General features: G+C 45.1%; 1 protein-coding gene across 2 annotated transcripts in view; it reads left to right on the top strand.

The window, feature by feature from the left end:
- Positions 1-25,893, top strand: part of LOC119449719 (protein ABHD18) — a 28,540-nt gene extending 2,647 nt beyond the window's left edge. For both annotated transcript variants that reach the window (XM_049665408.1, XM_049665407.1), the window contains 7 exons: positions 931-1,017; positions 2,690-2,715; positions 4,866-5,004; positions 6,159-6,248; positions 10,539-10,643; positions 16,564-16,898; positions 22,444-25,893. In XM_049665408.1, coding sequence (XP_049521365.1) covers positions 931-1,017; positions 2,690-2,715; positions 4,866-5,004; positions 6,159-6,248; positions 10,539-10,643; positions 16,564-16,898; positions 22,444-22,594 — 933 coding nt within the window. In that variant the 3' untranslated portion in view covers positions 22,595-25,893. The remainder of the gene's footprint in view (positions 1-930; positions 1,018-2,689; positions 2,716-4,865; positions 5,005-6,158; positions 6,249-10,538; positions 10,644-16,563; positions 16,899-22,443) is intronic.
- Positions 25,894-26,735: the final 842 nt, after the last annotated feature.

The following is a 26,735-nucleotide window of genomic DNA, read 5'->3' as shown; positions in this document are numbered from 1 at the left end:
CACGTGACGGTCTACGTATGTGACCGGTTCGAAGGGAGGGGGTGAGATCGCGCCGCTGGGAAGCCGCCTGGCCTACCCGAGCGGGAGAACCGTGCAAGGAGCGTCTGCTCTACTCGCGTCTCCTGGCGCGCCTCTGGACGTGCGGAATTATCGGTTTCCATAATTCCCACAACATTTACTAGTTTCTATCGATGCATAAGAATTAAGCTTCGTTCCACCAAAGTCCACCAAAGCTCTCAATTATATCAGCCTTGTTTAGACATTTAGCTCTTGAGAACCAGTTTTCAGAGGTCACATGGCAGGCCGAATTGTAAAGGTTCAGTTCACCACACTGTGCGTGTGAAGATGACAACATCACACGAAAGGTATTGGTACTATATCTTGAAAACATGGAGGCCAGCTGCAATGGAATTTCACCGCCACTAAATAAATGAGTAGTATATACTATTAAAGCAATCTTACCAAAACTTAAGGTCTGATAATGGTAAAATACATGCACCTGGTGGTTAGTGGATATGCTGCAGATGCCAGACCAGGGCCTTCGAAGATTTACAGCACATTGTGGGCACTGCCTAATCTCTGAGGTCATGCTGAGGAGCTATGCTAATTCTCAATGTTCTGTATCATTTCAGGCAAGTGGCTATGCTGGTGTTTTTTCTAGTTTTGGTATTAAAAGTGTGTTTGCAAGCCATTCATGACATATCCATTCATATTTCAATTATAACATTTTGCACAAAGGCTGCTTTATAAATATGTTTCCTGAAACTAGTCTTTTTTTAAGTAGTCCAAAATTTTGTTGCAGTTGGCCTTTAAAGACACATATGTTGCAGGGGCTGTGCACTCCTCTATAGGTCATTGCTTTTATCAGTTTTATGCTAAAGGTTAGCTGTTTTGTTGCTAATACTTGTGTTAACTCTTTCCTCTTTTCAGTATTTCTGGAGAAGAAGAACTTTAACATGCAGGCCTCTGCTAAAAGAAAATGGTGTGGCTTCTATAATACTGGAAAACCCCTTTTATATCCTTTTTTTTGGTTGCACTGGTATCATGCATAATTACAGTACTGAAACTTTTTTGACACATTCCAAACTTATGAAATTTCAAAGTTTACGTCCATTTAGGTGCATAATATTTAAAGTGCTTCATGGATATCACAAGGTTGTTCCTTTTTCTTTCCATTTTCACTGCCTCTTTTCAAAGCACATCAGATATCTCCTCATTGTATGAAGCATTTCACGTAAAAAGCTCACTGCATTACCTACTATTCTGTAAGTGTTAAGATAAGAAGCAAGTTGCGGACCTCTTGATCACACGTTTGTTTCAACCTTATCGCCTGCAAGCTCTGGCTGTACCAATTTGTACGAATATTGCCAAAAACTGAATCCTGCTCTTTCACGGTGTTTTTTTTTTTTTTTTTTTTCCTTTGCGCAGTAACGAGTCCTAAGTGCTAGCTTGTTCCACTGATAACTGCTGGCTTTGGGCTCATGCATGTCCTTTTGTCGTTTACATTTGTGTGCTTGCACTTTATGTGTTTTGAGAAAAACTCTCTGGTGATGTATTACTCAACACTTCCATTTAATGCAAGGAATAATCTATAAAATGTTTTTAATGAGAATGGTAAATGCAAGAAAATTGGTGATGGAAAATAAATTTGGGAAACTTCATACACTTTCAAAGCAAAAAAATCGAAAGTGAATGGGCTAGTAACAGAGTTACTAGTTCCATTGGGTTTGATTGTCGAGTTGGGTGTTTTGTCATGATGAGGAGCCTATTTGATATCCACCTGCAGGATTATTGCCTTTCCCAGCCACGTCCATTTACCTCCAGCTTCGAGTCGGCCAGCTACATTCTGTGCCTGAAAATTTCCTGAACTTGTCGCACTCTGTAATCCTGTGTTGTTTTCAATTGTATTCCTTTTCTTTCACTCCCATTCTGTTGCTTTACTAGCACTGGCTATCTGTTCTAAATATATCCTCCTGAGACCCAAACACAGCTCAGGGACATAATCGCTTTTCAAGTTAGTTCCTATTACTAACTGGTATGTTATGGACGTGAGAACTCCAGCTTTTGTATATATGCCACTGTTAGGTGCCAGGAGCAGCATCTCCATATACGAGTACAAAGTAACGAACTCCTCTAGTTTCATATGGTAAAAACTACTTTAAAAGAAGAGAGAGATGAAGCTGCAAAATACTGGGGTGGGTTGACACGTTGGTGCTGCATCTTTTATTTTCATGTTGTTTCAAGTTATTCAAAATGGACTCCCCAGTTTCTTTTTGGCATCCGTGACAACACAATAATGCAAGTCAAATTACTGTCAGTTCTCTCGAAAGCTGGCTGCAAGAATGCGATACAACCACTTTCAAATAGTTTTGCATGCATCTGACGTCATATCCAAGGTGATTATGTTACATGATCACTTCCTAGGTAATTTTGAGAAGAATTGAAGGCAACATTCAATAAAATGTACAAGGGGCCTTAGCAGGATATATTGATGACCTGCGCAAGTCCATTTCTTCCTCTTGGTCTTGACTAAAATATAACTATAAGGTGCCTGCATCGACTTCCTCAATTTGATACAGTTGTCGTCCTACCGCTTTAATGCTACGGCCATCTTCCTTGTTTTGCCATTTGTCAGCACATGATGTTGTTCCATTGCTTGTCGAGAGAAAAACCTTAACATGTGAAAAATGGTCTAAGAAAACCCAAGGACCAAGTGTGAGTATGTCTCTGTTACTTTATTAAAATATGCCACTCTCATACAGTTTAAAGGGACACTTGGGGCAAGTGGTAAACTAGCCTAGCTAGTTTGTCTAATATGGATCCCTCTTCAGGAATTCTTTCTCCATTTTTCCTTCCCGTTCTGCATTTTTGTTTCTCTTTTTGCTGTCTGGAAAGAGATGTTGCATGTTAAAGCGAAAAAATTAATACATTCCTATCTTCTTTCTTCAGCATTTCGTTTTGAGTCTTGAACGTGATGCCAATGATTTTAGTTTGTGACGTCGATGATTTCATGATATTACTCTGGATTTGAGACATTACCAAAGAAGAGTCCTTCTAGGAGATCTACCAGATAGCTTTTGTTGGTTTTCTATTGTAACACAGTATATGGTTATTTTTAATATTTCGCGATAGACTAGGCTTAGTCAGGTGTTGCCTAAATCTGTGACATTGAGGGCAACTACTCCCGTGTAAGCAGGTTCTTATGAAAAAGTTGGTACAGTTGAACCCGGCGTATATATCGAATCTGAAGGGGATCACAAAAAAGTGCGATATACAGGTATTTCGATATATAAAATAAAAATTATATTTAAAAATTTTCAAGGGGATTTTACTGCTGTTTGTTATTCACAATAATTTGTTATATGTGGGTTAGATGTATCCGGGTTCGACTGTATACAAATCACTCCCATCTATGAGGCAGCATTTCTTTTTTTTTTTTTTACTCAAATCAGCATGATGAAACAGGGCTATGAATGTCTGTCTTTCCATCTTAAAGAGTTGTTGTGCAGCTGATGCACAATCTGCGACCATAATACGGAGTCGTGATAGTTGACATATGCATGCGCTGGGATAGCTGGGCACGACGTTTGCAGGTGTGCATATTGCTATTTTAAACCCCTTTGCAAAGTTGTCCTGACAGAAATGACCTATACACTGGGAATTGTTAGAGTTGGACATGGGGGGGGGTATTTTGCTTTGACTTTTGGTATACCAGGCTTCAGTAGTCTGTGTCTTAAGTCTCTGATAGTTGAATATGCATGCGCTGGGATAGCTGAGCACGACGTTTGAGTTGTGCATATTTGCTATTTAACCGCTTGGCGAAGTTGTCATGGACAGAAATGACCGATACAACTGGGGAAATGTTGCCACAGTTGGACATGTATTTTGCTTTGGACTTTTGGTATACCAGGCTTTAGTAAAGTCTGTGTTTAAGCTCTTGTTTGCTTAACTTTAGATTTTCCTGAGTGCCCTTAAAAAAATCTTTGGGGGCAATAGGCCATTTGTTGCTGGGCCATAGTGTGGTGTGTTACCTACTGACATCAATACGATGGCTGGTTACTGAAAAATGGAGCGTCAGCTTACCTTTGACCATTGTTGTGGTCAAGTGATTGTGCTGTGCTGTCTGTAAGTTGACAAAGAGTAGTCGTGAATTGTGGTACTGCACAAGCTGTGATGCAAAGGTTACCTGAAATTGCTTTCAGATTGTCAGAAACTGTAATGCAACAGGCTATCAAAGCAAAGACAGGTTTCCTTTGAGTGGAAGAAGATATCTTTATCATGACAGAACTCTTGTGGTAGGATGTTAGTTGCTCAGGTTCACAGTGGTAATTTGTGAATGTATGCTGTAGGTGCTGCTAGAAGCAACAGGCACTTCATACAGTGGTCCACCAAATGCTGTTTATTGCTAAGTGCTAATTTATAGTGTTGACATATCATCGAGCTTTTCATATAAATTACTTGTTGGCAATCAGTACAGGAGACCCCAGTGTCTTACACAAAAATCTGTATCCACATTTCTTAAAGCATCACAGCTGCAAGTGGCACTTGGAACATCAACTGCTGCTTCCTGTCCCATTTTTTCCAACGATTCTCAGGACAATTGTCATATTTTTGCATCCGATAATGCCTTTACGCAGCACCACTTTGTTCATTATTAGTCGGTGAAAACCAAGAATTCATTGTTGTGCTAGTTGGTCTTGCACTGCTGATGAGTAAAATTAGTGCAACAAAAGGCCAACACACACAGGTCTTTGTCTGCCCTTCCTTTCTAATGAAACACTGTGTTTTTTTTTCTTCTTGGTTTGAGATCATCAGACAGTTTTTTAAGTGCACTGTTGCATATAAAATGCATTACTGTATTTCAGGCGGTCAAACCTGCACTGTGTGTCTGACATCTTCGTCATGGGTGGTTGCCTTGTGCTCGAGTCAATGGCCCTGCTTCACTGGTGCGAACGTGAGGGCTTTGGACCACTTGGCATCACAGGCATTTCTATGGGTGGCCATGTAAGTCTTGCTGCCATTGTTTCTGCCATTTTATTTCAAAAGCTAACCACAGCACTTTCTGTTTGTTTGTGCAGTTCCCTATGCAAAGTTAGCTAGCTGAAAGTTAAGCTTGGACTTGAGCTCAACCTAAGGATAACTGTTCTGCTGCTGGGCATGCAATCAGCAGCTCATGCAATCAAATTCTGACTGTAGCAGTTGCACTCCATTAAGTGCTGAGTGTCAAATGCTTGTGTGCTGATTTAGGTGCACGTTAAAAAGCTTCAGTTGGTCAAAATCAAACCATCAGTCAATCAGTTTCAAAACCTGACTAATGCGGCATGTAAAAGGGAACAAATTGCCATTGAAAGAGTTTAATTGTTATGTTTCTCTATTAGCACATTCCCTTTTATCTGCTATACTGTGTTTAAAGGGGTCCTGAACCATCCCTCCGGCTTGGTGAAAACTTTTAAATGCCTTTAAATAAGTTGGGTCTGTCTCCTGGCCCCATCCGATTTATCGTGTATCATCCCGACCAGGCAGGCTTCCGTCACACACTCTACTTCTTGCAAATGTTTGTAAGAGTGGAGATTATGTAATTCATGCTAGGCCAATGCTGACTGTGCGACTTTGAGAATAAGTGGGTTTCACTGTTTTGTCTTAATGTGAAGTGTATGGCACACAGCTTTTGGTATTAGTAGAGTACATACCTGCCAAATTTTGTTTTTATCCTGAAATGCCCGATTTTTAGCGCTCCTTTACTTATTGTCATTTTGATGCAAATATTTTATTTCTTATTTGCATATAGATTAGGGCAAGAACAAGTCTAAAATAAAAGACAAATATAGTCCCCGAGCGAATATTTATGGCCCAATGCTTTGGACCCATCGATAACACAGGTGTACCTTTGCCACAGAGACATCAACTGATAGAACCAATGTATAATGGCAACCAAATCTTCGACAGCTGTTATGTGAATATTGCCTTAATAAACTTCATAATAAACGTTTCTAAAAAGAAGTAGCCAGCATGTCTGCACAATTACGTAGGTTTATTATTTGGTTTTGTTGTGTGTGTGTGTGTGTGTGTGTGCGTGCGTGCGTGCACGCACACAGAGAGAGCACAGCTTGCACAGGGGACTTTACATATTGGGATTTTTTAATTGTACACTTTCACAGATGGCATCCCTTGCTGGGGCTAATTGGCACAAACCCATAGGCATCATTCCTTGCCTTAGTTGGACGACAGCATCGTGTGTTTTTACACAGGTGAGCTAATAGGTCATATCTTTTTTCATTTCTATTGGTTTGTGTGAACTACTGCAGTGCAAACACAAGATTGCAAATAAACCTCGATATAGCGAAGTCGGTAAAAGCGGCTAGTTGCTTTGTTACATCGAAATTTCATTGTATCGAAATTTGACCTTTTATGCAAATAAGTACAATCACCGATCGATTGTTCTTACACGAAAGGGGCCACAGAATTTTCCAAATTATCGGGCGATCGCAAAAAGTAAATTTGAATGATAAAAACATTCTCTTTGTTGAGTTTGAGAGTCTGCAACAAGATATACAGTTTCATACTATGTTTACAATATCTTCACATCAGCGGTACGAATTAAGCAAAGCCAGCCATGCTTTCGCTGTCCCCAGCGGTGGATAGTGTGTCGTCCATATTAGGACGACACTATCATGAAAAGCACCGGCAATGCTTCATCTGCCTCTTGTTTCAATGCGTCTCTGAAGCTCGAGATTACGCAACCTCTAGTACTAAGCATGCAGAAAGACAACACGCATGATGCCAAGCCGTCTCGGCACGGCGCCTACTCAATGCACGCGCGGCAGATTACCTCTAAAAAACCGGCCGCGCTGGCAGCTATGCGCAGCCACGACCGACACAACTGCTAGTACTAAACACACAGAAAGACGACACACATGACACCAAGCCGTCTCAGCACGGTGACCGCTCATTGCATGTGCAGCAGGTTACCTCTAAAAAACAGGGCGCACAGGCAGCCATGTGCAGCCACGACCACGCTAGAAATGGAGAAGCACGCCAAGCTGCTCCCAACTTGTCCACCTCCTCACTCACGCACTTGATCGTGTTACCGCGAGCTCACTTCCCTTTGCTTGTGTGGGAAGACTGTGCTCATCAAGCACCACCTTCTCAGCTCACCCTCGTGCACTTTCACTCATACTCAAAGCATACAGCTTGCATACAACACTTCGTTATATTGAGGTTATAAATACATGGTGTTCTATGGGCAAGAAGTTATGAAAATGTAAATATTTCGTTATATTGAGAATTTTATTATAGTGAAGTTTGTTATACAGTCTCCGACTGGTTTATTCGAACTCGACGGGAACCGCCGAAAAGTTCAAATAATCGAAAGTCCGAAAAAAATGATTCGCCCGGAAAAAGTACCTATATGGTCCCAGTAGTTCGAAAAAATTGTCAATGCGCGACTGTACACGTGCACGCTTACGCGCGATCAGGTCAGCCTGTATATCCGATAGTGTCCGACCATCGCTATAGGTAGACGAGTGTCGTCAAGGCCTGCGCTACGCCCGCACTCGATGGCTGTGATGTGGGCGGTGTGTCGTCATTAGAGCCGCTGTCCACTTGTGACGGCTCCAGAACCTGACGGACGATCTCCTCATCATCCAACTCGGCGCAGGACAGGGCGGCACTGTCGAAGTTTGCAAACTGTTCAAACATAACAGCGAGTATATTGACCCCACTGGCACGGAGGTCACAAGATAATATTCGCGTCGGGTGGCATCTCAGCTGCAAGGTCCTAGCCTGTGGCGCTGTCCTCACTATTAAGGACAAATCCTGCATGGTGAAAGCAGTTTCGGATTGTGTTCAACATCACTGCCTTCCAGGCATCAGACAGAATGCTGATGGCCGAGAGCACATCCACAACGTAGTTCTTGCCGTGGTCCACACACAAGAGCACACGATTCAAAAGGTGCGATTGTTCTTAATCATGCCCTGGTCTTTGGGCTGCAATACACTTATTTGGCGGCAAAAACTCTTAAATCAATAGCCTTCAGGTTGTTTATGTACCCGTGGGCACTGCAGTTGTCGAACATGAGCACCTTGCAGTTCTGAAGATCGTATTTCCGGTCAAGCTTCCATACGTACTTTTCAAAATGACACAAGGGTTTAATCAACAGCCCCACTCTCGCCACACATTTGTTTAAATGCCAGGTCATACCTTTTTTTTTTTTTTTTTGAAGTTCCACTGCCAGCCATCGCTGAATTTAAAGCCGGTAATATTCATGCGCAGGGCCAGCGTCTCTGCTTTTTGTCTGAGGAGATCGCCAGACACTGGTATCTGCATAGCTACAGTTGTGCTCAGCCACATGGTAAGGGCCTCTTCCAGCTTCGCATGGCTGCCATCGTGGAAAATTTTCTGCTTCCCCGCAGGCACTTTTTAAGCTGCCTCCAGAATCTTCCCCTTGTTTTTCAAGTAGTCTGAGGCGGTTTGCTTCAAAATCGAGAACTCCCGAGTAACTTCGCATTAAGGTCGGCCGCTTTCCACCTGACGAATAATGGACGTTTTTTCGCAATAGACATGTCTGGTAATTGCCATATCTCGTCGGCGCAGATGGCACGGGTAGTGTCAGAGCCATTTCGTACTATGCGACGACTGGACGTGATCGTGTAGAAGCAGATCAGGCCTAGCATACAACGCAAAAAAGTGAGACTCAAAGGTAGCTGTTAACAAGGCCTAGGTCAAGAAACAACTGACAACGCAAAGACCGAGCACTGGCTTCCAGGCTCACTGTCTTGGCTTGGCTTGGCCTGCAGTTTGGCTGTGGTAGACAGTCAATGGATACTGGACTGGCTAAATCCGAAACACCGCAATCATTACGTGCAGCCAACAAAAGTATAGCCTTCGAGATTGGCAATTGTAACTTGTAGGTGCTACGTGGATTTAGACACCAGCTATCCAACCATAGCAAGCACGCCCTTTCAGTGCTGGCAACCTAGCAAAATGTAAACGTTGCGATCAGCTTGTTGTGGCATTCGGCATCGCACCTGACCAGGCAACCGGAGTCCGAAAAATCGAACGGCGCGCTGTAGGGTGTCCGAACTATCGGTTGTGGTTATACATTACTTCAACGGGACGAGTGGGGGTGCCACGAAGGTGTCCGACTAAACGAGCATGCACGAATTTTCAGCGTCCGAATAAACAGTCGGCGACTGTATTGATGTCTAACTGTGCAAAGAATGAATGACATGTACAAGTGCTAACTTACTGTGTTTATTTACTATGCATGTGATATGTAATACGGAACAATAAGTTTGTCTCGTGCATATATAGCAACTAGTATGCACACAGCAAAGTTCTTGTTGTTGCTATGTGTGTGCTCGGACTTCATTTGAGCCAGCAATCAAACACTTGCTCAAGTACTGATCAAGTGTAAACCCTCGTTAAATCAAATTCTGATATCTCGAAATATCAGTTAAGTCAAACTTTTGTTCCGGCCATGGTGTTAACGCATGTTTTTCACCCCTTACGCCAAAAGGTTTCTGCGCCGGACTCCAGATATCTCGAAATCTCGACTTAGAGAATACCAGGGAAAGGCAACAGGGCAGCTTCAGCAACATTACTTTGACTCGCTTTTTACCCGGTGGCAGCTCACTAGCCGAACTAGATGCCACACCAAGTTCTGCTCCCCGCTTCCTCCCGTCTTTGTGTCTATCACCGCTCACATGCACTTGCTTTGCTGCTCGCTGCCAATTTGTTGTGGCCTCACGCTGCAGCGGTAGATTTTTTTTCCCCTCTCATTTAGGATGCTGTAAGTGATGCATCAATGTGGTCACAGTATATTAATCATGACATTGGCCAAGATGATCGGCACTTTTGAGCAGGCGAGATCAGCCGATGTGCTGCGCCCGAAAGAAGCCAGCTTGTGAACGCACAGCACTTCAGTGAGATCACAGCTGAGTAAGGACGCTCGCTTCATGCTAGTGCAACAATGCGGCGGTTATGCTGAGTCACTTGTAGGCATCTGTTAAAGGCTTGACAATTGAGCTGTTCCTCGGTTTTGGCTTTCGAAGTGAAATTGTCCGGAATTCATTACAATAAAGCAGCAGTGTCAGTTTTTGGATGTCTGGTGATGGTTATCATTTGATTACTGGCTTCAAATATTGCATTAGGATCAATCATCCTGACTGTGCCAAGCGTGCTGTTTTGACACAGTGCCAGTAATGCTCTTGCCTGGGGACGCTGACGTGTCCAATGCCGATGCATGCAAACTGACCGAGAATATTACTGGCGGTATTTTGGAAAGGCTCCACGTGGTCTATGCACGGCCAGAGGGCTGCTATTTGTGATTTCGCTTATCTAAAAACTCAGCATATAAATTTTTTTTCCCCCGGTTTTTACATCTTTGAGTTAATGGGGGCTTACTGTAGTCTACAATGTATGCACAGATCTGCCCTGGCAACTTTGTGTAACTGGACAATACAAAAAACTTCTGGCAGTTCTTAAAGACGTAAGTCAAGCTGCAGTGTGCCTAACAATTTAGTGTCATTTTATGCAGGGTGTCATGAGTGGTGCAATTCCGTGGGAGCTCCTACAGAGCCAGTACTTCTCGGACCACGTTTTTCGAGAAGAGATTGAACAACTCATCCACACTCCCGAGCAGGTGAGGAATGGGCTCCCTAATATCTCTGTAGTTAACCAATGCTGATTGAACTTACACACAGCTATTAGTTCTTGTGCTATGTCCATTTAGGACAAGTGCTGGCACCCATCAAGCCTCTGCCAGACAGCCTTGTGGAATGGGTGCAGCTCAGTACTTCATTTGACGTTGAGATTCATGCTTAACATGAAACTAGTGTTGTTTGAATGTGAATAGAATCATAGTTGCGATTCAATTTGGGAATTGACTACCTAAAATGGTCAAATATTCGTTCCTGTTTGAATACATATTAGAAATAATAACACTTAATATGTCTAGAATGGGATAGACCAATGCGAGTGAGGACTGTTCCAAATGATTCTGTTGCAGGAGAGTTTTGGTTGGTGCAAGGATGCACTAGTTCCAACGTGATTGCTCAGTCATTCAATAAGAAACCTTGCTTTTAGGCAGCCTATGCATGAATTTCTTGTCTCAATTTAGGCAAAGCAGTTTTAAAGCTCCTGAACCACTTTTTATTGAATTAAAGAAAATGCATTTGACGTTAAACAGGCTATTTCAAAAATACTTTGCAGCGAAAAAGTACTTAATGCATTCAGCAGAAGCAGAATTACAGTCGAGTCCTGCTACAACGAAATTCACGGGACACACGAGAAATTTCGTTGTGGAGGAACTTTGTTGACTGTGAAATCAGTCTGTATACACGTACGCCAAACAGCAAAGTCGCAAACAAAACCGAAACCATCGTCCGGGAAATCTTCGCGATGGCGTGGGGGCAGAGGTTGAGACGTACCTAAGGCGGTCAATAAAGTGTCAACTTGACGAGAGAATGCATTTCGCGCCACTGTTACAGCATTTTTCGTACATTGTGGCCGAAGCCTAACTCAATGTGCGTGCCCGGCCAATCGCGAAATACTCATTTTGCGGCACATGCACCATTGCAATGAAGCGGTTTGAATTATCACAATTTCATTGCATATTTATGACATAGTTGGCAAACTTGGCAAGCTTGCGCTTACCAGAAGTTTTATTTCCAGAAGTTGGTCAGCCTGGATTTCTTGCGCTTCACGGCAAGCAAAGCTGTTACGAAAGTCTCACAGTCCGTTAAAAGAGCCATCGCAATATCATTGTCATGGGCTCTGATAACAAAAGGATCCATTACTTTCAAAGCAGTCGCCGGAGTCTGTGTGTCTAGCGGGTTGTCATTTTCCCCAGACGACGAGATGTTGGCATCATGTTGACATCAGCGGTGCGGCGCGGCTGCCGTATCTTGAAAGCAATCTGTGCTGTGCATAAAGTGCGTGCCCGGGCGGGCCTCATCTTCAAAGCATCTGCGATGTGGGCAAAGTGCAACTAGTGCCGGTAGAGTCGTGTGCGCTGTGCTTTCGACGTTTAGTTTGCGTTGAAGCGAGAGACGGCACGGAGGTCAATTCACTCGCTGCTATTGCCGCGCCTTCTCGTTCCAGGGTGTTGACACCGTGTTTCCGCGGTCATCGAGCGAGATGTTTTCATGTTTACCTGTGCGCGCGTGACACAGTGCTTGGTAATTTAGTTTGTAAGCGAATGTTTATAAGTTTACACGGCCAATAAAACTACGATCCTTAGTTCGTATAGCTGTCTACTAATTTGCTATTGCAATCGATGCTTTGCCTTTCGTGCGAAACTGTGAAATGTTTTCCTTTCACTTTCTGCCTCGGCGATCATATGTGCCTTCTCAAGAGAGAAGGCACATAACGAGGGCTCAAATCCAGCAACATTGATGCCTTCAGGGAGCATATGTGGGTTTATTGACCAGTTGCCATCACCCAAAAAGATCACGTGACGCCTGCGGCAGAAAGGATGTTCCACATCCGCCCCTAGGCTTGTGAGTGGTGGCGCTGGCTAACACTCCCAGAGTTAGTTCTAGTTGTAAAACATAAATACCCCAGAAAGCGGATGGGAAAACGGTTCCACGGTAGCTCAATGGTGAGAGAATCGCACGGCGTAATGCGAAGACGTGGGTCCGTTCCCCACCTGCGGACAGTTGTTTTTTCATTCGTTTTCATTTCCATTAATTTATCATTTCTTTAATTCAATTAGTGTGTGCAAGTAATTTCCCCTATGTTGTTCTTGGTGTCAATGTTTGTTGGCTTCTTATGATATGAATAATAAAAATCGGGCCCCTCGGTTCCCTTTCTTCTCGTTCTCGAGAGAGAGAAATTTACGCTTCTTCGTTGGCGTAGCCATTTCGAACGGACACACACACACCACAGAAAACGGAAGCGATTGTGGTGATCCCGTGCGGTCTCGCGCAGGCGCGTGATGACCACGCGTGGCTATGAATTGCAGTGGCGTAAATCAGTACTTTGAACTTGATTTCGTTCGCGAAAACCTCGTTCGAGCGGACAAACGATCGTCACAGCTTCGGAAGGGCCTTCTAATTTAACTACTTCGTAGTACCAATTTAGTCCCAGTTTCGTTCCTTGAAGCGGACATACCGAATAAAACGCCTTCGTTATGGAGAGACTTTTTTTGTATTGTGCTACTTTGTATGGGCAGTTGGCGGGGAATCGTAAAATCTTCGTCGTGGTGGTGGCGGAAATTTTGTTGTTGTGGCATTCGTTGTAGGCGGATTCGACTGTATTGACAATTACGGATCGCCTGTGATCCCCTTTGTGGTGCTTCTGCACTTTCTTCAGTGCCTTGCAATGCGAAGGCTATGGCGTAGCGGGGTGGTGCCCACAACGCTCCGCCTGCTGAACCTCAACATGGCACGCAGTTCAAATTTGATTTCGGATGTTCACATAGACACCACTACTTCGATTTTGGCACCTACGACGCGCCAATCTTTGAAGGTATCTCTCAGCTTGTGGTTGAATTCAGTGTCTCATCTCTTCGCTGTGCTGTAGTGTACTGGACAGGTACACACGGCTATTCTCGAACTGTGTGACTCGCACAAATGTGACGTGCAGCACATTTCCTTTCGCATTGATCTGTACAACGGTTACACCAGTTCCAAGGGTTGAACAAACTTCATCTTCATGCTTGCTGATGCAAGTACGTCCACAGCATGCACATCGGCTAAGCGTTGGGTACCGCACTCCAGAGTCACATTGAAAGGATTCCTAATGTAACAAGCTTCAACCATGATGGCACCACACCTTGAGGGTGTGCAACTCAGGAAGCAGACGACCTGTTCATCAGATGTTGGCGCTCGGGCCTTGAGTCACATGTGACCTACAGATACTAAACGGAAACGTTGTTGACCTCAGCAAGCCGCAGCCAGCGTGGCAAGCAAGCTCGTCGTGGCGGTCGCGGCATCTACGTTACGCTAATGTTAATTGTTATATCTGACAGTGCGGCGTGGGAGCATTGTAGTAAGCGCTTTATTTTACCATAGAACACATGCACAAAAAGTTGACGATGCATCAGCTGCTCATTGTTATATCCAATATATTGTTAAAACCAGTATAATGAAAGTGGGTTGGACTCTTCTCAGCTGACCGGACGTCCAAATGTGAAAGTCATTGCATATGTCAAATTAATACAAATAATCCTCTGTTTTAATTTAAAAGCACAAACTTCAAAATTTCACTTCGTTTAGAACTGAGAAATTATTTAATATTTGGAGATAATCTTCTCAAATGGTACTTGTATTAAATTAGTTAGAAATTTTCAATATTCGAGCACCTCTAGATAAACACAAGCTTTAGGGCCATAATATAGTAGATTTCCGTTAATTAGATCCTGACCAAAGCCCGAGCTGAGACCCATGCATTTTTGTGGGCCCACTGTTTCATTATTTTGATTCTGAAATTAGCCTTTGCTGGATAATCAGAACTTGACTGGTCAGCACGCACGCATCTGACCCAAATGGTGACCATGATAAGGACAGCGTCTATCTTGGCGGTACTTAGGGGCCAGTGAATGCGTCAAACACGTCATCTTCCATCCCTCCTAAAACGCCTATTTTCGGCCTGCCCTAAGAAGATTATCAAATGAAAACGGTAGCTCACAATGAAGAATTACAATAACCCAATTCCGTGCTGTTCATTGGATCATGATTAAAAGCAAGTTGTCTGTGCACAATTAAAATGCTTTTTCACATAACTATTGGCTGCGAGGTCGACCAGAGTCGCCGCCTGGCGGAGACTGGTTGGACTGCGCATAGTGTTGATGGCGCTTAGCATGCCTATCTGCCCTCTCTCCCTAGAGCCTGCGTCTCCTCTCCTCTACTCTTGCTGTAGATGGGCATGGTTGTCCATATGCTGGCCAAGCGCCATATCTTTGAGGTAATCTTCGGCAAGCGCAAAAGTCGAGCCGTTGGTGCCTTCATGCACACTTTGTTCCCATGCGTCTATGTTGAGGTCGCGTAATCTCAAGTTTCCGAAGCACAGTGTGAAGCGTTCGCTCACATTGCGACAGCAATAACACTACGAACCTTGCTTCGTGTAGTTGTCTCTTTGCTATCACCATCAATGCTCTGCCTTTCTGGCAAAACTGTGACATTTCGCAATTTTTTTTTATTGCGATAGCAATTATATGGACACTTCAACCGGATTTCTGCCGTCGGCGTCGGCGTCGCCGTCGCCGTAGCCGTCGTCGTCGCCGTCGCCGTGAGGTTCCGTATAGATAAAATCTTCACCGCGCGCCGTATGCCCGAGCGCAGCGTGCTGGGACGCACGCTATCACGGAGAGCGAACGCACTCAATCCCCCACGCGCAAGCAACGAAGCGGGAAGCCAGCGCCGGAGGGAGCGGGGGGGGGGGGGGGGGGCACTTTTACTGTGCCAACAACCGCGCTCGTCGCTCGGCCGCACGGTCTCTTATCTCTCCCGCGCGCAAGCAAGGAAGCGGGAAGCCAGCGCCGGAGGAAGCGGGGGGGAGGGGGGGCGCACTTTTCTCCTGCCAACAACCGCGCTCGTCGCTCGCCGCACCGTCTCTTATCTCCACACGGCTCTGACCTTTATGAGCCGTGCATTCGCGGCTCAGTTCCTGTTGAAGCGATAGACCGCACGTACCTTCGCCCGCAGCGGCGTATGCTTGCTGCCAGCGTTTTGACAGTCGTTGTCTGCAGTCATTCAGTGTGATCTCTTCATGTTTGTTTGTGCGCGCTCACACCACGCTTGTTCATTCAGTTAGTAATAGTCGGGTCACATTTTCCAACGCACGCTACACATGTAATGCTGCCCGGATCGGCAGTGCAGCGCTACAGGTGTGTCCCTTCGCACGCGCGCTGCCCACGGGAAGCGCTTCTCATCAACACCACCGTTTCACACGCGCCTTCTCGTGGTCATCGAGTCTCTCTTCATGTCGGTCTACTTACGCCGCAGCACACCTGCTTACTTAATCAGCTCATGTTTACTACAATTCATATTGTTACCAAAGCCGCTCACCTTACTTCGTATGACATTGCTGTGTTGCTATCGCATTCATTGCTTCGCCCTTAGGGCGAAACTGTGACATTTTTTTCTCAATACACCTTTTTGCACTTCAGTTTTTGATTTAAGGATGACAACTGATGGCGGTTGCAGGCACTGAGCACGGTTAGCCATAGCGTTGCAAGATTTATGGCACGGCGCGATGCGAAACGCTAATCTCGGGTGCCGTGAGCCACGCCAATGCATTGCTCTCAGCGCGATCTGCACTGCCTGCGCTGGTGCTTACAACCATGGTATTATGGCCCACCATACTTGGTGACAAACTAAGTATTCAGTACAAACTCGACTCCGAAACACCGCATTGCACTCGTGCTCTGTGCCTCCGCACTCCAAAACATAGTTCTTGAAAGATACTGATATTTAAAGAAGTTGGCCTCCGCTGTTACATCACGGAAATGATTGGCTGGCGCATTTACTATACAAATTCTCAGAGCAACGAGCCTATGGTTGGTGATAACCTAAGAAATGAGCTGCAAATACATTGCGTGACAAACTCTGTCTTTCCAGAATGCAGCATTCAAGGCTGGCCAGAAGTTTGCCCGCGACTTCTCACACAGCATGGAGAGCTACAATGACGTCTCACTGGCGCTCCAGTCGAGCCCTGATGTGCGTCCAGCAGAAGCGCTCAATTTCATGCGAGGCATCATGGACGAGTGCACACATCTGGAGAACTTTTCACGACCTGTCGATCCCAGCCTTGCCGTATGTGTGACAGCCACCAGGGATGCGTACGTGCTTCGTGAAGGGCTGAAACCTCTGCCTGAAATCTGGCCCGGTTGTGAGGTGCGCTTCGTGGACTTTGGCCATGTGGCAGCGTTTCTGTTTAGCCAGCACGTTTTCAGGTGAGCTTCTCATGTTTACCTGCACAATGCCCGAGGCTTGTAAAGGCCTGCCTGACCATAGTGGAAGTGTCAACTACATTATCAAGAATATTGATCTTCTTATCACCTCAGTGCAATATTTATATGAAGTGGAATCTCATTGAGACGATCTTCACTGGAACCCAAAAGTAAAAGTTGTCATTAAAAGATCGTATCATCCAAAGCAAGCTCCAAAAAGTATGAAAATAGGCCTACTTGGTGACAAACTCAATAGCAAAGGTTTGTGTGGCGTCAAGTGATACTGCTCTGCATAACAATAACACGTTATGTGGAACAGTATCACTCAACGACACACGCACCACAGCCAACGCACTTTCATTTAGCAACATTAAAATAGCTTGTCACTTTGCAGTGAACTTTGTTCTTTTTAATGCCCATAAAAAACTTCTTCTGGAAGTTAATAAATTAAGCCACCATTTCCTCACTCAACTGAGGAGCTCCGCACCGCCAGTCGGTGTGGCTGCACTGCCGCAGCAGCATTTGTACCACCGGTGTCGCGCCACATGCATTTTTCCTCCAGTGTGGTTGGGGCTCAACATGTTGTTCGTGGGTAGTTGGAGTGTTATTTAAGCTAGTACACCGGGATATAAAGCTGTGAGTTTTGGAAATACAGTCGAGCCCACTTATAACGATACCGCTTAATATATCGGTTATAACAATGAGAAAATGCTACACTGTCAAATGTTGTATGTTTTCTATGGTGAAATAACCCGCTTACTACAGTGCCCTAGGCCGCATTATCGATTATAACGATGAAGTCTGGCTACTGGTTGTCCGTGCCGATAAAGAATGGAATGCGAAATTCTTGAAAAAAGGAAAAGAAAAAAGAAATTGGAGCCACCGCACGTTGTTTTCCAGCCTTCTCCACATTGCCAGCCTCACCAGGCCTTGCGTGCCTCTCTCCCATTGCCCTTCCACCCCTCTGAACATGAATGGCAGCGCCCATATCTTTAGCACTGCACCACCCTCCGAAACACGAATGGACCGCGCCAACTGTGTTGATAGCGATGGCCGCGATTGCTTGCTGGCCGGCCACTCGAACTACACGGTTCTGCCAACGAATTACTACGGGTGTTGTACGGCGCACTTTTGATCGCGATCAAGTCCGATCCAGATCGAATTTCTCAGTCGTGATTGAACCCTTTGCGCAAGCTGTGTGAGGAAGCCAATCGCAGTCGAGGATTTCTAACCAGATTTGGCTCGATCGTGATCAAAAGTACACCGTGTGACACCACTCGTTTGACTCGCCGCCGAAATGGAAGATGGCTGATCCGCCCGCTTGTCATCGGCAATGCATGACGTTGCCAGTGAATAGAAAGCACAATGCTATAGATTTGAAAACGAAGTGCTTCTAACTGATGAGGCGATCGTCACGAATGTTCTTGCATCGGATAACGATGGCGGCAGCGATGGCACGGTAGGGCGGGCTGCCTCAACTTTGTCCTCACAGGAGGCCGTGCACATGATTTAATTCCTCCGGCGCTTCGTTTTTGCAAGGGACCTTCGCGAGAGAAGGATGTCGGCAAGCTTCACGTAAAGCAAGCAAAGCTGATGGACATGAGGTTTTCTCGTGCAAGCCAGATCTTGTGGCGATCTCGCCCCAGCGTTTCCTCTGGATTTCTCAAGCCTGAGAGGCTGCCACGGCAACCTTCTCGCATTTTTAAAAAGCCCTTTTGAGGCCACCAAAGCATACCTCAGCAGAGACCTCATGTCACTTGCCACCCGTGACCCCGCTTTGCAGTTGTTATAGCAGTGCCATTCTTGAACGCCGACTGCTGCGGCATGTTACACGCTATTGGAGCACGCAGGAAGCAGAGTTACAGTTAATCGAGTCAACACAATCGGCAGCCAGATGGAGGAAGGTGGTGGGGAGAGGCCATTATAGTTTTCTCACAACAGCTCTACCATCCCCCTATTTTGATTTTTTTCATGCAGCCTGGTTAGAACAATTATCGGTTATAACAGTGCAATTTTTGTGGCACTTGAATATTGTTATAAGTGGGTTAGACTGTACAAAAGCCCACTTCTCCTGTTGTATTACAGTCTACGCCCGTTATAACGGACCCTCATAATCCGGCGAAAAACATCTGCTGTATCCGAAGTATGCTGTATCCGAAGTATGCAGGAGGGGGGGGGGGGGGAGGAGGCGATCGTGCGACATAAAAATGTTACCGGAACGTAATATGCTTTTAAAATCGCGTTCTTGCCCGTGGAACAGCCGATACGACATAATCTGACGAATTACGGCCATGAATCAAAGATTAGACCAGTTTGACGCCGCACGCAAGCTTCAGTTTGTACACAAGGGTCTGGTACCACCCCCCCCCCCCCCCCCCCCCCCCCCCCCCCCGCTTGAGGCAATTCTTACCTTTTTCATTGAACGGGAAAGGTGCATGCGAGGAAAGAAACTTCATGGAACATGACTTTTTATTTCACAAAATATACTGAGTGATGAGGGCCTGCTTAGCTCCTGCCAGAGAAGACGCGGTCACCTTGTGTTGCATTTCTGTGAGCTGCAGAACTTCCGCGGAGCAGTCACCTTGCTGCTGCAGGAAATATCCTTTCAGGGCCTCAATGTAATCCATGGCCTGGGACGAAGAAAGCTTAACAGGTGCTTCAGTCTCTTCGCTACTGTCGTCTTCTAATAGCGGGTCAGAAGAGTTCTTTACAAGTGCTGCGATCTCGTCGTCCGTCAGTTGTTCGCTGTCGACGATGCCATCATCAAAACTGACGAAGTCGGCGAAGTCTTCGGCCCCGAAAGCTTCTTGAATTTGGGGCCACACACTTGGCACACATGGATCTTGTGGTGCAGTGCTGGGTGCGTCATTCGCTCGGCAAAAGCCTGCCTGCCTGAAGCAGTTGCGAATGACATCGCTTTTTAGCTGTGCCCAAACTGCTGGAAGAACTTCCACAGGAAACTTCACGTCAATTTTGGTTTCCCGCTTCCTCTGCGTGTCAAAAAGCAGGCGCTCTGTAAGGCGGGTCCGGTACGCAACCTTAACGGAATGGACCACACCTTGGTCGATTGGTTGCAGTGCCGACGTCGCATTAGGCGGAAAGTACGCCAGTTCCGTTGCCTCAAGTGACGGGGGTTGCATGTGTGATGAACAGTTATCAAGGAAGAGAAGTACTTTCCTTTTCTGTTTTGCCATCCCCCTATCAAACTTGAGCAGCCAAGCGTTAAACAAATCCCTCGTCATCCATGCTTTTTTGTTAGCCTCCCAGTCGATCGAGAGACTTTGCATGTGACGCAAGGCACGAGGTCGTTTTGACTTTCCAATCAGCAGAAGTCTCACCTTTTCTGAGCCGTCCATATTGCAGCAAAAAAGGACAGATAAGCGCTCTTTGGAGCACTTCCCACCGTGACACTTTTCGCCGGAGAAAGTGTATGTCTTGCTCGGCCTGGCTTTGTACACAAGTCCACTCTCGTCCGCATTAAAGATGTTTCGGTCTTCATATTTCGCGAGAAGTGCAGGCAGCCGATTTGTCTGCCAGTCCGAGACAACGCTCTCATTGACGCTATCGCGCTCTCCACACATGGCACTGAACACAACACCATGCCGTGCCTTAAACCGGCTAAGCCAGCCCTCGCTGAAGGTGACGTCGCCATGTCCCAAAATCACAGCGAGTTGCTCAGCTCTGCTCCTGAGCAAAAGTCCGTTCACTGTAATCCCACGAGCACGCGCGTCCCGTAGCCACATGAGGAGAGCAGACTTGACGTCCGGGTGCGCCGCTTTGCGCATTCGAAAACGCTTTTCCTGGATCTCGCCGGAGTCGCATTTTTCGGCGACGTCCTTGTTTTTCAAGATAGAGTTAACTGTCTGCTTAGACAGGCCCATTCTTCTGGCGATGTCCGCCTGTTTTTCGCCATTAGCTACACCGTTAATTATACTTAGTTTTTCTGACAGTGAAATCTGCTTCCTCTTGCGTCCAGCCATTCCACACAAGCGCAGCCGCCGCACGAACACAAAGAAGAAAATGGACGCAGCGAGCCACTTCACTGGATTGGCTCGGCCGCGCCAGCGACCCGTTAGATGCCGACAACGTTGCCAGACATACTATTGTTTCCCGGCTAAGTAGAAAAAAAAAACGCATATTGGGTGTCGGCCCCGCGTAACTCTGCCATATAAGCTCAGTCCAAACAATTTTCGCCCTAAATTTAGTCCGTTCTAGCCGATAGTCCGCTATAGCAGGGTCCGTTGTGAGCGGAGTGGATGCCATTTAAAATGCGTGGTGACCAAACAAACCTAGGGATATGGTCCGTTGTAACCGGAAGTCTGTTGTTCCCGGATCCGTTGTAACGAGCGTAGACTGTATGTAATTTTAGGTGAGAACGCGATTGTAATAACTATATGAAAATACATTGCACCTATGGGACATTGACCGGGAAAGATAAAAATAAATGTATTATCCCAAAAAACGTATTATGCAGAATTGTGTCGAGATTTTACTGTACTATTAGTTGAATCTCGAAACTGTGAACACGGGTATAATACATTATTAATACAACAAAGTAAATCTATAATTTATTTGGTCATGCCTTATAAAGCAAATATTTGTTCACTCGCAGCTTGAAATATGTATTCTGCAGAAGAAATGTCAAATACTCGACAAGAGCAACCTAAAGCAAATCATTCTTTATGCACATCCATGTTTTGGCCAACGGATTGGCTTGGCTGGCCAGTGAATGTGCCGATCCCATGCGACCACCCGGATCACATGGTTGCATATTAACTACGGCGCAAAGTGCATTTGTAATTTATGGTTGTTCATGTGCCATCTATCAGCAAGGCAAGCTGCAAATAGGCCAATAAAATGACGGGAGACCCTTTTTCGCTGACCTTTAGAAGTATTGTGCTTGCATTTGTTTTGCGTATATCCAGTTGAGATTTTCTCACTGATAGCTGTGCATGCACTTCTAATGAATATCTGATATAACAAAAGTATTTTCGTGTGAAACTTCTTGAGACTTCAGATGAGACTTCTTTATATGAAGAGGTTCGACATTATTGTGTGTTGTGCATGTGTAGCGTAAGTTGACCATATTTTCTAGACTGCAAAGTGGGATGTGTCTTTCGTTTCGGGGCTGTATTTTGTAACAGTCCATTCATTCTCCATTATTTTCACCCTTCATCACTGGTTCAGATGCCGCTGCATCTCAGTTTTGTCACCACAATCAGCCACTCAGCATGATGGATAAGAAATAAGATGAATGCATAATGGAATGGATTGTTAGAAAACAAGGCCCCTGGTCACTTTACTGTAGCTGGCCTTTTGCCTTGGCTGAATGTTGTAGCCAGTTTTCTTAGTAGTTTAGTTTCGTTTCATTTATTTGGTTGCTGAGACAGTGCCTAAAAAGGAGCTTGAGGCTATAGGCTAAATTCCCTGATGAGACCTTGACCCCCAAAGTGAACATCTTTGTAAATCTTTTGCTGCTAGCAATGCGGTGGACTTTTGTGTAATATCCTTGAGAGATGGTATGTGACATGTAGCCTTCTCCTTACAGAAAAGCCATGGTCGACTCTCTGGAGAAGACAAGCCTAAAGTATTATGGGCGGTCACTCTTTGAGAAGAAGGAGGCTGCTCCCGCAAAAACTCATACAACTGCAGTGCATGCCGAAGAGGGCAGTAAAAGGGTCACTAAGTCTGAAGCCTAGCTTTGATCTCATAGTGATGTGGCTAGAATATATCTTGCTGTATATTCATTGTGCAACCACTGGGTTGAAGTTTTTATACTGTCTGACAACCACAGGCTTTCACATGATTGCAAACACAAATTGTGTATGCAAAGGCACATTTTTGTTACGATTACAGTGAAAAGCCACTCAATCACCGAGATTTTGCCACTTGCTAGTTCATTGTGAAGCATTAATGAGTCGACAACGGTGATTACTGGGCATGTGCGAATAGTGGTTTTTCACTTCGAAGCAAATACTAAGCGAATATAGTTACCAATTCGTATAATTTCAAATCGAAGCGAATACTTGGGACCACTAGTACACAAAAGAAAAATTGACGCAGTGAAGTACATTATCTTGTTACAATGATCCTTGCTGGCTATTTTATCCTGTATATTTTTGAACCATTATAAAAGTGAGGCAACCAGAAACAGACATAAGGCTCGAGACTTTTAGATTTATTCAGACCACTGTGCACTGCTCACCCAGCCTTTATTCCTAGTGCATCTTGCTGTGTATAAACGAATTGCTCAACATGCTTGGGGAGAAGGTGTTTTCTTCTAGTAGTGGCAACATTACCTGTGGAAGAGAACAACCTTTTTCTGACACTTGGGTTGCTGGCACTGAGAGGTGTAGCCAAGCTAGCTTGGACAATGACGGGTACTTCGGCGAAATTCTTCCACCACAAGAAAGGATTCTTCAAGCAGGCCGAGCAGGCGCATGGAAGTATTCCTTCACCTCCTCCATCAATTGCTGGGAACCAGTGCTTGAAGTGGTGGTAGAGGCCCAAGTTCCCCAATACAGTCCACACATCACTAGACACAGCTCGTGCAGGTGCACTGGATTTCTCCGTGTCTCTCCTGAATCAGGCTCTTCACAGCTGAGCAGAGTTGACTTTTCAGCCACTGTTTCTCACTTGTAGTGTCGTAACACTAAACCTAAATTGGGGGTCCGCTGCTGTGCTCGAGGCATATGTCACCTGCAATTTTATTTCCACAAACCTGGACTTGATGCTACGAAGGAGGTTTCCTGCAAAGAGACTCTTCCCCATCACTTTGCTGTTGCTGAGTGAGCAAAACTTGCATGCATTGCACTAGTGGCACCACTTGTGAAAGAGTTGGGTACTTTTGAGAGCACGATTCTCTTGTTGCATCATCAACACATTTCAGGACTGGTATGACGGATGTCATCAGATGCCATTCACCTAAAGTTAGGTTTTCCTGTGTGTCCTGTTTCTACAGGTTCAAGGAAATTAGCAAACGAAGCTTTAGAGCGAGATATCATTTTCTATTCACTGTTCCGTCACATTGCGACATCCTGAATCACTTCAAGGGGCTCTAAGCCCAAATATGAACCTCTTTGAGGCGACTCCTGGCCTGGGAACTTCTCTTGTAGTGCCCTACAATTGCTCGGGCCTTGACGCACCGCTCTTCAAAGTTCCGAGTGTTCGTCTTCGCACACTGGATGCACAATTCTAATGTACGCACAAAGCATTGTATACTTGACCATCCTGGCATTGTCAGTGACTATGAAAACTGGAACATCTTGCGGCAGTCCCCATTCCTTTGCCAAGTCAAGGAGGATGCGCTTCAAGTTGTCAGAAGTATGGCCTTCGGGCATGTGCCATCATGCAAGGTGATAATTGTGAAGCCGGAACTGTTCATCAACGAGGTGACATGTAAATGAGACATAGCTATGCCCGGGCCTTGACGTCCACCCGTCGGTTGTCATCGAGTAGCATGGGGTTCCATGGTTGAAGTGATTGCACAGCTCACTTTTGATCCGTTCTTTTGCCATGGCGTAAAGTTCTGGAACAACACTCCGAGAAAATGTAGTCCTTGATGGAACCTTGTATTCGAGGGTTCAGTGTGCATCGAAGACAAAATGCCTGGTTCCTCAACGATAGAATACAAGTGAAAGCCAGTGGCCTGGAACCGCGAAACCTTCGTTGTTAGCATTTTGGCGTGCTGACTGTTGCTTTTCCATGTCGGTTTGAAGTAGCTACAGCCAGCAGCACTTGCATCCGCCTTGTTGGTGCCCGTCATCTTTTTCGGGTCTGCAGGCTTTTTTGAGGATTTGGCGGCATGGAGCTTCTCGAACTGCTTGAATGATCCAGATCAGGGTGACACTTTAGGTGATTGACAAGGGTGTTTGTAGTGCCCATGGGCATTTTAAGGCACATCTTGCACGTATGGCACCTTGCGTCACTGGCTCTGCACTCGAAGAACTCCCAGATAGCACTCTGGGACACACATTGCACCAATTATTTATCCATGGCTAGGCTACTTCGGTCATGCACGCAATCGAGCAGAGAGGACACCCGAAGTGTGACCGGAATTGAGAACGTAAAGCAACAAAGCATTCGCTGAACATGTAAACCTAAAAAAAACAAAAGGCTGTAGAAAGCACATAGTTGCCTGACCAAATATCTACTATCGCTTAGATTAACCTATTCTTTAGATTAGCCAATTTAAGGCGGTTTATATTATACCTTACAATTGCAAGTGCAATATAAATAAATACTGCCAAAAAATATTATGATGTTACAGTTACGTTACATTTGGTGCCCAAAAATGCAATAGTAAACGTTTTCTTTAAAAATTGAGAAAAGCCATCGTTACCAATATTGTTTACGTTCATGAATTCAATTGCTTGGTCAACAAAGTGGCATGAGAACGCTGTACCCAAAGTGGATATAAAAAGATAAAAAATAGACATAAACTTCTAAAAAGGTATGCATACCGGTATTCTTAAACTTCGAAATACTTTGAAAATATTCCAAGTTTTCTTATAGCCCTCCTATTAGATTTGAAGGTCGAATCGAACATGACATTATCTGCTTCACTATTAGAAAGTCTCGAATATTCGCGCAACCCTAGTGATTACCAAAGCTGAATTTATGTGATGAAGCCAAGAACTTTCCTACAGTTATCACAAGCCATTATTTGAAGTGTTCAAGCTTCGTGCAATCTTGTACATAACAGAGCATGTAAATACAATAGAGTCATATTACTGCCGACAAACATATTTGTACGTACAAAAAAGCAGCTGTCTGTTGCCAGTTTTTTGTGCCATGTGTTGTGCATTTTTTATGGAGCTCTGCTTTGTGCATGCCACTTCAGAGTTTGCGAGTATGCTTAACATTTGAAATGCTGTTTTAGCTGTAGGTTATAATGAACTCGAGTGTACACGCACACTGTGTGAGTAGGCCTTTTATTGTTACTGTAGAACTGCTGTTTTTGGAAAATAAAAGAAGTTTACAGGTCCACTTCAGGAAATATAGTATCAGTTCTCCATTTCACTCTTCACGCTGTCTTTAACCACATATACCAAGTCACTTGCAATCCTGCACTCTCAAGATACATTGCTTGATATGAAAAGAGCTCAAGCACTGTAGTTTCTCTTGTGAGGAAGAAGATCGGCATTCTGAACAGCCCAGCCCCGTTGCCACCGTGTGGCTTGTACCCAGTTCGCTGTCTGGCTACGCTCTACCTGCTGGTGCTGCGTTTGTCGCTGCCGCTCTACGACCCGATTAAACCCCCTTTACACTCTTTATGGCTGATATTTGCAAACATCTTTAGCTTATCAAATGTTCAAGTGTAAGGGCATAAATGGAGATGTAAAGTTAACACAAATTTTCAAAATTTGTCGGCCCTTCCACTCTGTGAAGATAGTTAACCAGCGAAGCTGAAACGTGTGGCCCCAGTGTTTATCACTGGGTTAATCCCGACGGTTCATTAAAGTATTTCTCAATTATGAGGTTGCAAACACGTTCAGCTGTATGGAGAGAACGACGTCGCTGACAGTATGCCCGCAGACCGCCGTTGTCGCTTGCGTTCGATGGCTCGGGTTTGCTAGGCGGCGTGGTTAGTAGCATTCGCCTGCCATTGCCACTTGCGATTCTTCGAAATTACATTGCTTCAAAATTAAACCTGTCTATTGCATAAGACAATGAATGGCTCATACCCCGTAAATGCGGCCTCCCCATTGCGAAGACAAAAGAGAAGTGAAATACTACACTGGAATGATTAGCGGCAACTCAGCCAGCTGTGGAAGCAGACTTTGATGACTAACTCTGGAGGAGTGGCACAAGCCAGCTGCGGAAGAAGACGACGACGCT

The sequence above is a fragment of the Dermacentor silvarum genome, chromosome 4 (genome assembly GCF_013339745.2).
Source record: "Dermacentor silvarum isolate Dsil-2018 chromosome 4, BIME_Dsil_1.4, whole genome shotgun sequence".
Classification (NCBI taxonomy): Eukaryota; Metazoa; Arthropoda; class Arachnida; order Ixodida; family Ixodidae; genus Dermacentor; species Dermacentor silvarum.
Note: the sequence above shows the minus strand (reverse complement) of the source record. Positions and strands in the feature narration are given on the sequence as shown.